Genomic DNA, 13,260 nt, shown 5'->3' with positions numbered 1-13,260 from the left:
TTCTAGGACATTGTGTGTCTGGTTTTCATGTTTTTTCCCAATCTCTGTAATAATGTTTGTATTGATGATTACTTCTTGTTCTTTGTTCTTGAAAATGACTGTGTGATGCCACACTTAATTTTCAGAATAAAAGTCTATAAAATATTACAACATAATAGTGCTGATTAAAATTCCTTTCCTTGGGCTGAAGAGATAGCTCAGAGGTTAAGAGTACTGGCTGTTCTTCCTTAAGTCCTGAGTTCAATTTCCAGCAACCACATGGTGCCTTACAACCACCTGTAATGAGATCTGGTGCCCTCTTCTGGTGTGTAGGCATGCATGCAGGCAGAACACTGTATACATAACATATAAATAAATATTTAAAAATTCCTTTCATTATCATTTGGGTTTTAAAAATATTATCCTAAGTCAATTTGCAGACAATAAATTTAATTTTTCAAATGCATTTTAATTCACACATTTGTAATTAGTTTGCAGTAATATTAAAGAACTCTAAAAATCAGTCTGAGTTATATGTATTCTTTGTTTACTTCAGATTGCCAACTTTTAAATAACCTTGATAAGATTTGAATGACAATATCTTGAATTTTCAGAACAATTTTGAAATAATCACATAATCATACTGTCTTCTTATTTATGAATGTAATGTATATTTAAAAATTTTAATCTGTTTTTGAAATCAGTGATTTAAATTTCTGTATGATTAATATTATTGACCTGCTTAAAATTTGTGCTAAGTTTCTTGTGCCCAGATCGTGGCCCCCAGAGAGACCACCAAAGACGAGCATCCTGGAATGCAAAAGCAAGGTTTAATTTGGAATATCCAAAAGCATATCCAAAAGCAATACAAGCCTAGGCAGGGACTTTGTCCAATACATCCAAGGCAGTGGAGGCTGGAGGAAGTGCCCACCTGTCTGCAAGCTCAGTTTTTAAAGGCAAAAGCCACAAGGTTACATCATTTAGGGGTGCTAGTATGGGTACAATTCTGATTGGCTCACTACTAAGGCCTTTCTAGAAATCATGGCTTAATCTTACTTCTAAAGGGGTGGTTGCCCGCCACCATTTCTCAATGTCCTCAGGTGGGGACATTTCTGTGGTCAGTTACTCTGGAAACCAGCTGTTAGTTATTTGGCGGCACTCTTACCCTGCGAGGAAATGTCATGAAACAGGACAGAATCTACTAACAAGAGTTTAAGATAAGAGAAAAGGACAGTGCTCGGGCCTGTTAAAGAGACGCATGCATGGAGAAGAAGGAAGCTGGGAATATGGCGCCAGTTTATAAAGGTTGGGTTGCGCAGGCATACACAGGTCCATATGGCTACTCCACGAATGTGCATAGATCACATGGTTGCCTTGTGTGCTCTTACGCAATCATGCAAAGCCACGGGTTCCTGGTCATGCAAGACGCCTTGTCCCGGAAATGGTTATTTTGACCTAGAACTGGCTAAGCAAAAGTGTCTAGGTCCGCCAGACATGCCCAACCATCAGAGTGTGTTGTGAATCTATCACCAGGGAGAGGACATTCCATACTCTGGCAGTCATTACCTCATAACTACCTTGTGACTCTGTACTTTTACACTTTCTGGTTTCTGGAATCCAAACTGACTGGTTTCAGTAACTCATGGCCTATTCCTAAAAGGAGAAATCTTAGGCCTTAGTTTTAGGGTAAAAGCATTTTGGTCTTATTTCTAAGATGGCTCATTTTGGTCTCACAAGTTCTTATTTGATAGCCTTTCCATCATGCTGGTTTTGTTCATATTTGTTAATTGTGCTGATCCATATGTACATACTTCTTTTTCATATTTCTGTCTTTTTATTTTTTTAAGTCCTATCCATGTAAATTGCTTTAGCTTTCTTTCTCCAAGTAACTCAAAAAGATCTTAAAACAACTGTTGTGCCCAGATCGTGGCCCCCAGAGAGACTACCAAAGACGAGCATGCCGGAATGCAAAAGCAAGGTTTAATTTGGAATATCCAAAAGCATATCCAAAAGCAATACAAGCCTAGGCAGGGACTTCGTCCAATACATCCAAGGCAGTGGAAGCTGGAGGAAGTGCCCGCCTGTCTGCAATCTCAATTTTTAAAGGCAAAAGCCACAAGGTTACATCATTTAGTGGTGCTAGCATGGATACAATTCTGATTGGCTCGCTTCTAGGGACTTCTAGAAATTACTTCTAAGGGAGTGGTTGCCCGCCACCATTCTCATTGGCTGCCCTCAGGTGGGGGCATTTCTGTGGTCAGTTACCCTGGAAACCAGGGAGAGGACATTCCATAGTCCGGCAGGCATTACCTCGTGACTATCTTGTGACTCTGAACTTCTACACTTCCTTGTTTCTGGAATCCAAACTGACTGGTTTCAGTAACTAAGGGCCTATTCCCAAAAGGAGAAATCTTAGGCCTTAGTTTTTGGGTGAAAGCATTTTGGTCTTATTTCTAAGACGGCTCATTTTGGTCTCACACAACAACTTTACTCCTCTAAGACAAAATTCTATCAATACAGCTATAGCTCCATCAGGCATTTAGGACAAGAATAAATCTAGATACACCAGGTTCTTTATCTGTCTAGTTTATTTCTCTGGAATCAAATCCTGTGTAAATAGCTTCAGTTCTGTCTAGTTCCCTAGCTCAGAGTCCTGCTAACAACTAAACTCCTGTGCTTCCAGCCTCATCTTCATCCTCTATTTCCTCTTTCTCCATTTCCACTACTCTCTACTCCTGGCACTCAGAAAACTCTACCTGAGATCTGCTTACCCTCTACAGAACCTCTGTCTTCCTCTCTTCTCTCTCACCATGCCATTCTCTCTGCTCTACAGAAAATGCCTGCCTTTTTTTTTCAAGGCCACTCAGTTCTCTGCCTCCTTAGGAATGTTCCTCCTCCTTAACTTCCACCTTGATAAAAGAAACCTCTTTTGTTCTCAGTCAACTGCTCTGCAGAGCCACTAAGCCTTGAGGCAGGAGGATGGTCTGAGGTTCATTTGCACAAGAAACAAAGTTATGAGTCTCCAGCCAGCTTGTCTCCTGGGCTTAGCAGCAGAGTTAGTTACCTAGAAGTTCAGCAGGTCTAAAAATACTTGGACATGCAAGGATTTTACAGTAGAAGAAAGCTGAAATATTAAAGGTTGGATAGCACCAAATATTCATAGTAAGTGGCTTGCCTTTTGACAGACCCTTGACTGGTCAAAGTTTAGCTTTAATACACAGATGAATCTCTATGATACATTCGTGTGGCTGGCCACATTTGTGAATATTTTCTTGTATGTCATGGCTTATCTTATGAGTGTCTAAGTAGTTATTTCTAGTGTTGTGCCCAGATCGTGACCCCCAGAGAGACCACCAAAGACGAGCATGCCGGAATGCAAAAGCAAGGTTTAATTCTGGATACCCAAAAGCAATACAAGCCTAGGCAGGGACTTTGTCCAATACATCCAACACAGTGGAGGCTGGAGGAAGTGCCCACCTCTCTGCAAGCTCAATTTTTAAAGGCAAAAGTCAAAAGGTTACATCATTTAGTGGTGCTAGCATGGATACAATTCTGATTGGCTCGCTTCTAGGGACTTCTAGAAATTACTTCTAAGGGAGTGGTTGCCTGCCACCATTTCTCATTGGCTGCCTTCAGGGGGCATTTCTGTGGTCAGTTACCCTGGAAACCAGGGAGAGGACATTCTACAGTCCGGCAGGCATTACCTCGTGACTATCTTGTGACTCTGAACTTCTACACTTCCTTGTTTCTGGAATCCAAACTGACTGGTTTCAGTAACTAATGGCCTATTCCCCAAAGGAGAAATCTTAGGCCTTAGTTTTTGGGTGAAAGCATTTTGGTCTTATTTCTAAGATGGCTCATTTTGGTCTCACATTAGTAACTGTATTTTAAAACTCAATGAGACCCAAGTAAACATTTGTGAATTATTTTTCCTTATGTAGGACATTTTACAATGGTTTTAATTTTTTGAGAATTTCCTTTTTATAGCTCTTCAAAATTTTATAAAATATCTTTTATTATATTCACCTATTCCCAACTATTCTCTGCTATGTGTCCCTTCTACTACCAATTCAACTTTGTGTCCTCTATTATTTTCCTCCTCCTCCTCAAGATTAATGTGTGTGTGTGTGTGTGTATGTGTGTGTGTGTGTGTGTTTGTATGAGTGCTCTATCTGCATGTATGCCTGCATGCCAGAAGAGGACATTAGATCCCATTCCAGATTGCTATGAGCCAACTTGTGGTTGCTGGGAACTGAAATCAAGACCTCTGGAAGAGCAACCATTGCTCTTAACCTCTGAGTCATCTATCCAGCCCTCCTCCTCTCCTTCTCCTTCTCCTTCCCCTCCTCCTTCTTCTAACAACCTATGAAGTACAAGTTGTACTGTTTCTATATTCTTGCATGTGTGGTGTTACACTGGAGAGTGGCTGATTTACCAGGAGTGGACTCATAAAGAAAATGTTGTGCCCAGTTCATGACCCCCAGAGAGACCACTAAAGACAAGCATGCCAGAATGCAAAAGCAAGGTTTAATTTGGAATATCCAAAAGCAATACAAGCCTAGGCAGGGACTTCATCCAATACATCCAATACAGTGGAGGCTGGAGGAAGTGTTCACCTATCTGCAAGCTCAGTTTTTAAAGGGAAAAACCACAAGGTTACATCATTTAGGGGTGCTAGTATGGGTACAATTCTGATTGGCCTGCTTTTAGGGGCTTTCTAGAAATCATGGCTTAATCTTACTTCTAAGGGAGCGGTTACCCAGCACCATTTCTTATTGACTGCCCTCAGGTGGGGATACTTCTGTGGTCAGTTACCCTCGAAACCAGGGTTGGAACATTCTATAGTCCAGCAGTTATTACCTCATAACTACCTTGTGACTCTGTACTTTTATACTTCCTGGTTTCTGGAATCTGGACTGACTTGTTTCAGTAACTATTGGCCTATTTCTAGAAGGAGAAATCTTAGGCCTTAGTTTTTGGGTGAAAACATTTTGGTCCTATTTCTAAGATGGCTCATTTTGGTCTCACAAAAATTGACTCTACCTTTCCCAGCAGCTGCTAGGCATGGGATTCTGTGCCCATCCACCCCCACCCCCATGCTGGAACTGGTCTAGCTTGCACGTGTGCAGGCCTTGTGCATTCTCTCACAACCACTCAGAATTCATAGGTGCATCTTCCTTGCTGTGTCTGGAAAATTGTGCTTCCTCATAGTCATGTACCTTTTCTGGCTCATCTACTCTTCTTGCCCTTTCCTCTGCAGTGTTCTTGAGACTTTATAAGAGAGAATGTGATAAAGATATCCCATAAAGGTCTGACTATCTCAGCCTTATTTTCTGCATGTTGATCACTTGTAGTTATTTGTGTTAAATGAAGTCAACTGCAAATAGAAGCTTCTCTGGTGAGAGTTGAGAGGTGTGTTAATTTATTGAAAATTCATCTATCATACATGAGTACTGTATTTACACCATTTTCTCATCTTTCTCCTCCCACCTACTCCTCTCTTTTCCTCCCCTACCAAATTCATGACCTCTCCTTTTTAACTGTGATTTTTCAAACACACACACACACACACACACACACACACACACACACACACACACTAACCCTATACACACCCTATGAGTCCATTTAGTGTTACTTGAATTTACATATATTTAGGTCTGGTCATTTGAGATTGGATAACTTATTGGGTGGGATCACTCCAAGAGAAGATTGATTTTTCCTTTCACAGCAAACTTTAATTACATATAGCTCTTCATCTAGGGGTAGAGATTGTGAGAAGTTCTCTGCATGCATTGGCATGTCTACTGGTATTGTGCTGAACAACCTTATTTCTGAGATTTTTGTGGGTACAGTTTATCTGTTATATATAGAAAGACACTATATCACAGCAGACATCTTGATTCTCTGGCTTTCACAATCTTTCTGTTCCTTCTTCTATGATGTACTTGGAGCTTGGTTGTATAGATTTTCTTGAAAATGAATTAACTAGGATTGGTCAACCTACACTCAGTTGTTCTCTGTATTTTGACCTGTTGTGGATTTCTGAATTAATCTCCATTTGCTGCAAAAAGAGAACCTTCTTTGATGATGGATGGGAACAGCACCTATCTGTATTAGAGGATTTATTAAGGCAACTCCACATAGTTTAAATGGAGGTTTATTTTGGGGGGTAACTTACAGCTAGTAAAGAGGTTGGTTACAGGATCCGGGAGAGGTGAGATGCAGTCCAGCTGGGTTCTCTGAAGAACTCTGCTTGATCTACCAGCCAGCATCCTGGATCACCAGGAACCAAGAGAGTCCACACATCCAGATCTCAGGTCTTAAGGGCTCCCATCTTGGCCTGCCTCAGGGGCAGGTCATAAGTAGGTGTAACAGTTACAGAAAGCCTCACTAGGGGTAGTACTTCCAGGTCAAAACTGGAACAGCTGCTGACTACATACCTGTGAATACAGGGACAAGTATTTACAATGCTGTTAAAAATAGTACTGGTCTAGTGAGGTGGTAGTAATAGGTTCTACTCTAGGGTACTTGGCTAGATTTGTTGTACCAGGTGTGAATTCCTGCATATTGATTAGGACTTGGGTCAAATTATACAGCTATTGGTTACCACTGATATATAAATGTCACTATTGCACAATTAAAAATGTCTTTCTGCTGATCATTGTTGTACTTCTATAGTCTTTATGCCTGGAGAGGGCTTTACTTGCTTTTCTATCTTTGCAGGATTGATTTGCTGGATCATTTGTAGATGTATGTCAGTTTTCTGCAACTATAACTTCCATGTTCACATATGTAGCCTCTGGGAATCAAGCTTCTACATATCTTGGGGCTATAAGATATGTGGTGGCATCTCAAGTCTCAGGGAGCAAAGCTGAAGAACATCCTCTCCTCTGCTCATCTGCCATCGACATGTCTTTCTGAAAATGGTTCTTCAAAATGTTGCCCATTTTTTCTTCATGGTTTGTTTTGTTTCTAGTGAATTTTGAGACTACTTAGTACATTGTGGCTATTATTTGCCTTCTGTAGGCTAGTGTTCTTCACAAATATTTCCTCACTTTTGCAGCTCAACTTACATTCTATCTGTCTTTCGAAAGCAAATGTTTACTCTTTACCTTTCTTATTTTTATTAGTTTGTTGAGAATTTCACACAACATATTTTGACCATATATGCCTCCCTCTTCAAATTCCTTCCATATCTGCTTCCCATCTCTACCCACCCACCCATTTTTTTGTTCTTAAAAAAAAAATCAAGTCCTATCTGTGCTGCCCCTCAATTCTTGGGTATGTGTCCATCCACTAGCACATTGTCAACCCACTCCCTGTGACAGAAATCACAAGATTTGCACAAGCTGCAGTCAGACAAAATCCCAGCATCTGTAGGGGAGGTAGGCACAAAGTCTCACCCTAGCTGTGGCTCTATTGGTCAATGATAGCAAGCATTTGTTATGATGCTCTTCAACATATCAAAAAAAATTCAGTTATTGGTTCTTTTTTCTGTCATCTAAAACGTCATTGCCTAAGCCACAAGCAAATATTTTTCTAGAAGTGTATATTTTATGTTTATGTATATGATCAAAATTTGTGTTCATTTTAAATGAGTGTGAGAAAGAAGTTTATGCTTATTATTGTGCATTTATATGTCTAAATATTAATGTTTTATTTGATAAGAGATTATCTTCTACTATAAAATTGATATTAATTATTGTCAGATATATACTAGTCCTATGTGTGTGTGGTTACTGACTCATTGTTCTCTTCCACTGCTGCTCTGTATACTTCTACATTCACCAACATCACAAGTATCTTTAGTGATTATTTCATTATATAAAACTTATTACCTTATAACATTAGATCTTTGATTCCTTTCTTTCTGAACAATTTAATTTATAACATTCAAATGTTAAACAAAAGTATAGATTGTAGAAACCTATTGGTGGAGAAGTGTGATACTTCTATTAATTAACATATTTTATAATGTTTACATTATGTTTAAAATATCTAGATCATTGGACATTTTGAAGAATTATTTTGCTGCTATGGTCCCTTGTCATGTGACTTTTAAAAATGAGCTTGCTTATGAGTATATAATGTTTTTCTGGAATAAAATTAAAGACAACTGATATAGTATAATTTAATTTTTCTATTAATGATTAGATATACCTGTGTAGTAATTAGACCTTTGGTTTCTTATAGCACTGTTCTGTTGTACACAACAAAAGGTTCTGTGTTCTTCTGTAAATGTTTAGCTAGTACGTGTTTTTCATACTGAAGCAAATATATTCATCTTAAATATTTTTCTTGAGTGAGTTGTGTAGTCTATGACTTTTAAACTCCATTAATTTTTAATTTGTAAAATTAATTGACATGGATGCCCATAATATTCCCTGATGTTTCTTTTAAAATAAGTTTTTATATATACATGTATATGTGTATATATTCCATCATTGCTGATATTGGTAACCTGTTGTGCTGTCTCTACTTTTCTCTTCTAAATCTATGTAAATGTTATTAACTTAAGTCTCTTTTATAGTATCAAGTTGTAAATTTATTTTAGGTAGGAATGCATTTATGTATTACAAACACTGTTTCTTGTATTTTTGTTCCATTATTTTAGTTCAGGATGTGACATGTCCTCCTCCCCCACACATCTACCAACTTGAATCTCTTCTCTTTCTAATGTTTTAAGAGAGTCTCAGGTAACTGATATGGGGCTACTGTCCTTTTTACTGTGTATGTTGGGTGCAGCCAGCTTCTTCCGTGCTATTGTTATCTTACCATGTATATGTTTATGTGTGGTTTATCATTGACACTTACATGCAACAGGTGAGCGTTACCAATTAGTTTTCTGGGAATTTTTGTGTGGGGAATAAAATGTTGCCACAATGTATTTTATTTCACATCCACCACAATCTTTTGAGTAAAGAAGCCGTACCTCATTAGAACACTTGCTGTTAGTGCTTGGGATTGGATATCTGCATGAACGGAAGCTAAGTTTGATTGATAATTTTGTTTCCTTTGAAATTTATTTAGACTGGTTTGGGAGCTTTTTCTTTCCAACCAGTGTGTTTAGAACATCAATAAACCTCTTCTGGGATCTTACTAAAGGATTTGGGTAATCAGAAGGAACTGTCCCACCTTTTCAATTTGAATATCTCACATTGCTGGTGTTCTGGGAGCCTTTGATCTTACAATTTGGGGCCATTTTTCTTCTTCTGTTCTATTGCATCACAGAGTTTTGTACTATGCTGAAGTATGCTGACATCTGGCCAGAGAGCTAGAGGATGGCAGTGGAGATCTGCAGAATTCTACTTCAGGTTTTCTTTCTGCTCTGCTTTTCTATACCACAGATCCAGTAAATCTCATCTTTTTGAGAACAGTGATTTTTGTTTCTTAAATTCAGAAAAATACCTATTATTATTTTTTCTGGTCAGGTTTCTTCTCACTGTACTATTTTCTGGAAAATTCCTCCATACATAAAGCTTCCTTGATAACAGACCTACTTAGTCTCTTGATACTCTGGAATTCTGGTTTGGTGCTCTTTTATCTTTCAATAGTAAGCATTGGTAATTTTCACCCAAACTTCTCATTCCCCTCCTTGTTTGTGGTTAGCACTCTCTTTTTCTTTTCTTTTCCTTATAATTTGTTACATTCCTTTAGAAAAATCACAATTCATTACCTTTCCCACATTTGGTTTTTGCTTGATCTCTGTTCATCATTTTAGGTTTTCACAGTTTGTCCTTGCATTAGTATTTGCTTCCTTTTTCAAGTTAACAAAGTGAAAGACTTAATGATTTTTATTCTTTATTCTTTTCGAGTAATTTGATGGTATTCCTGTCTCTTCACTACTTAGTGTTTTCTCCCAATATTTTATCTAATCCTTTAATTGGCATTTATATAAAATATTTAATGTTTTATTCTTTGATTTCTTACTTATCCATAAACAAGCAAATGTGTGTTCTGAGAAGAAATCTAATAACTGGAATTATACCTTTAAACTGTTTTTTAATTAATTTTTTCATGGAATATATATTTATCTGGTACATTTCACAATGAAATATTATTCAGATGATAAAAAAGTGAAATTTAAAAATTTATTTTTAAACTTTCAAGTTCAGTTATTAAAGATATGTGGAGGCATTATTTTGTCATGAGAAGATTAAATAATTTTTTTTGTTTCTCATGATCTTCGTTGAACATTGAACATCCATTGTATTTTAGGCATGAGGTGTAGCCAAAAGTTTTTCTGTGTCCTGCCTGGTCCTGCAGCATCTCAGACCCAAGTAAACACACAGAGGCTTATATTATTTACAAACTGTTTAGTCTATAGCAGGTCTCTTGCTAGCTAGCTCTTATATCTTAAATTAATCCATAACTATTAATCTATGTATCACCACATGTTCCGTGCCTTTACCTGTGTGAAATGTCATGCTGCTTTCTGGATGGTGGGATGGTGTCTCTCTCTGGACCCCACCTTTTCCCTTTCTTGTCTCTCTCCTATCCTGCTTGCCTCTAAACTGCCTGGCCAGAAGCCAAAGCAGTTTATTTATTAACCAATAGGAATAACATATATTCACAGCATACAGAAAGACATCCCCCAGAATGAGGTTACAATGGCATTTCAAATTCTTGAAACTGGAGTCTGTAGCAACTGTGCAGATAGATTTTCAAAGATTATCACCCAACCACAGGAACCCTAATTGAGTAAATAAGTCTAGGTGACTTAGAGAACCAATTATTCTCCGGTTTAAAGAAAATGCAAGAAAAAAATGTATTATTCAACATTCAGACTTTCTGTAGGATTATGAATTCACTTGGAAAAAAATTTTAACACAATTTTAGAAGTAATTATGAGTGATTTAAATCTTGCTATGTTAAAAAATTCAAACAAGGCCGGGCAGTGGTGGCGCACGCCTTTAATCCCAGCACTCGGGAGGCAGAGCCAGGTGGATCTCTGTGAGTTCGAGGCCAGCCTGGGCTACCAAGTGAGCTCCAGGAAAGGCGCAAAGCTACGCAGAGAAACCCTGTCTCGAAAAAACAAACAAACAAAAAAAAAAAATTCAAACAAGATATTGTGTATCTTTAAACCTATGATTTGATTTCCTTGGTTCAGGAATGTGAATGATTTTGATTATTTTAAGTCTTCATGTATAAGTGACTAACAGCTATTTTTAATATCTTTTTCTATTGTAAATCCTTAAGCCACTGAGCATGCACTCATCTTTTTTTTTATTCCTTTCTCTTTTAGAGACATGTTCAAAGAACGATATAGAGATTGAGAATGGGTTTCTTTCTGAATCTGATCATACATACGCTCTAAATAGAAAAACACACTATAGGTGCAAACAGGGATATGTAACAGCAAATGGAGAAACATCAGGAACAATTACCTGCCTCCAAAATGGATGGTCAGCTCAACCTTCATGCATCAGTGAGTACTTCATAATATTCCTGCCATTATACTGGTGATGTATAAGGGTTTAGCTTTATTCTCCTTTGAGGTGGCTGGTGTTGTTTCACTTGAAAGATGAGTTTTAAACTTCAAGAAAAAATATTTCACTATTTGTTTTTCCTTTTGGACTCATTCCTGTTTTGTAGAATATCAGTTAATTTCCTTTTCCAATGCTTTAAAATACCCTATAGTTTTAAATTTAGGGAAGAATTCTTTGACTAGCTGCCTTTTAAAAGATACTCTGCCTTGCATATGAAAGCCTTTGCTCCTAGATATAAAGGCCAAGTTTTAAGTGAAGATACATGTCCATGTTTTAAATCACAGAATATGTGATAACCTTATAATATGTATTTGACACTATCAGTTAATGTCTGTCTCAGAAGGTTTCCCTCTTAGAAATTCTTCCCAAATATTTTGATATTGGAAAGAAAGAAATGTTCCCAGGTAACACCAAATTTTCATGTTTTACTACTTACAGTCATTGAAATTTTTCTGAGAGTAATTAGTTCAGCTTGTCTTACTTATCAGAAAGCTAGCCAGTGCTATTTTTCAAGAACTATGCAACATAACTTAAGTGATGAGGTGATTTAATATATTTATTGCTTTTTTAGTTTCTATTTTTCATTTATTGTACTTTTAGAGGATCTATTTAAAGAAAAAGCAATTAAAATTATTCCCATGTAATATTCATGTATATTAAATTATAATTTACAAGCCTTTTGGGATATGCAATATTCAATATTGCATATGAACTACTAAATATGGGACATTAGTTCACAAAGGATATTACCCTTCTCTAAAACAAAATATATTTGAAATTGTCTATTTATTTGCAGATTGTGATAAATATAAGAAAAAAATGAGCTGAAAAATTATTTTTAAAATAAAGTTTTATAAAACTTAACTGTGGTAGTAAATGCTAATCGGAGTGTAGTTTTTATTTAATAACTATTTCAGGAAAATGATTTATTGTTGGTCTTCTAAGGATGTTTTTATATAGTATTTAATTGTTATATATTAACCTATGACTACTTTTCTACTCAAAGGAATTGCTCAGATTGTCCATTGACACATTAAATGAAATCTTCCATTTCATTTTGCATTAGAGTCTTGTGATAGGCCTATATTTGAAAATGCTGGAACTAAAAATAATAGCACATGGTTTAAACTCAATGATAAATTAGACTATGAATGCCATATTGTATATGAAAACAAGTATAAACATACCAAGGGCTCCATAACATGTACATATGATGGATGGTCTGACATACCTTCATGCTATGGTGAATATGATTTTCTCTGGGATTTTTCTTTTTACAAGGCAAAAATAAATATTTATGTGTTACTTGAAAATATGAACTTCCTAGGATCTTCCTTCTGATTCAATGTAAACTGGAAGAAAGGACTATTTTGAAGGCTAAAGCTGATCATGTTTGTTTTTATTATTGCATTGCATGCATTTATTTATCATATATGTGTACAATGGTTATAAGTGTGCATCTATGGAGGTGTGCACACCACATTACTCATGAAGATGTCAGAGAACTTGTGAGTCAGCTCTCTCTTTTCATCATGTGAGTCCCAGGATTGAACACTTGTCACCAAGCTTGGAAGCAAGCCCCCTCACTGACTGAACCATCTCAGTGGCCTGATAATCTGCATTTTGGGGTTTTTGCTTGTTTGTTTTTGTTGTTTTGTTTTGTTTTGTTTTTTTTTTGTTTGTTTGTTTTTTTGGTTTTTCGAGACAGGATTTCTCTGTGTAGCTTTGTGCCTTTCCTGGATCTCACTCTGTAGACCAGACTGGCCTCAAACTCACAAAGATTCGCCTG

The 13,260-nt window shown here is 37.0% G+C and overlaps 1 protein-coding gene across 14 annotated transcripts in view; it reads left to right on the top strand.

Moving 5' to 3' along the window:
- LOC102923317 (complement factor H-related protein 1-like) overlaps window positions 1–13,260 on the top strand; it is a 256,566-nt gene that overhangs the window by 71,145 nt on the left and 172,161 nt on the right. For 9 of the 14 annotated variants that reach the window (XM_076547540.1, XM_076547544.1, XM_076547546.1 and 6 more), the window contains exon 5: window positions 11,228–11,410. In XM_076547540.1, the coding sequence (XP_076403655.1) occupies window positions 11,228–11,410 (183 nt within the window). Of the gene's footprint in view, window positions 1–11,227; window positions 11,411–12,537; window positions 12,715–13,260 lie in introns of all 14 variants that reach the window. The other 5 variants (XM_076547551.1, XM_076547550.1, XM_076547536.1 and 2 more) reach the window with 1 other exon arrangement.

The sequence above is a fragment of the Peromyscus maniculatus genome, chromosome 11 (assembly GCF_049852395.1).
Source record: "Peromyscus maniculatus bairdii isolate BWxNUB_F1_BW_parent chromosome 11, HU_Pman_BW_mat_3.1, whole genome shotgun sequence".
Classification (NCBI taxonomy): domain Eukaryota; kingdom Metazoa; phylum Chordata; class Mammalia; order Rodentia; family Cricetidae; genus Peromyscus; species Peromyscus maniculatus.
This window is presented reverse-complemented; position numbering and strand designations above follow the sequence as displayed.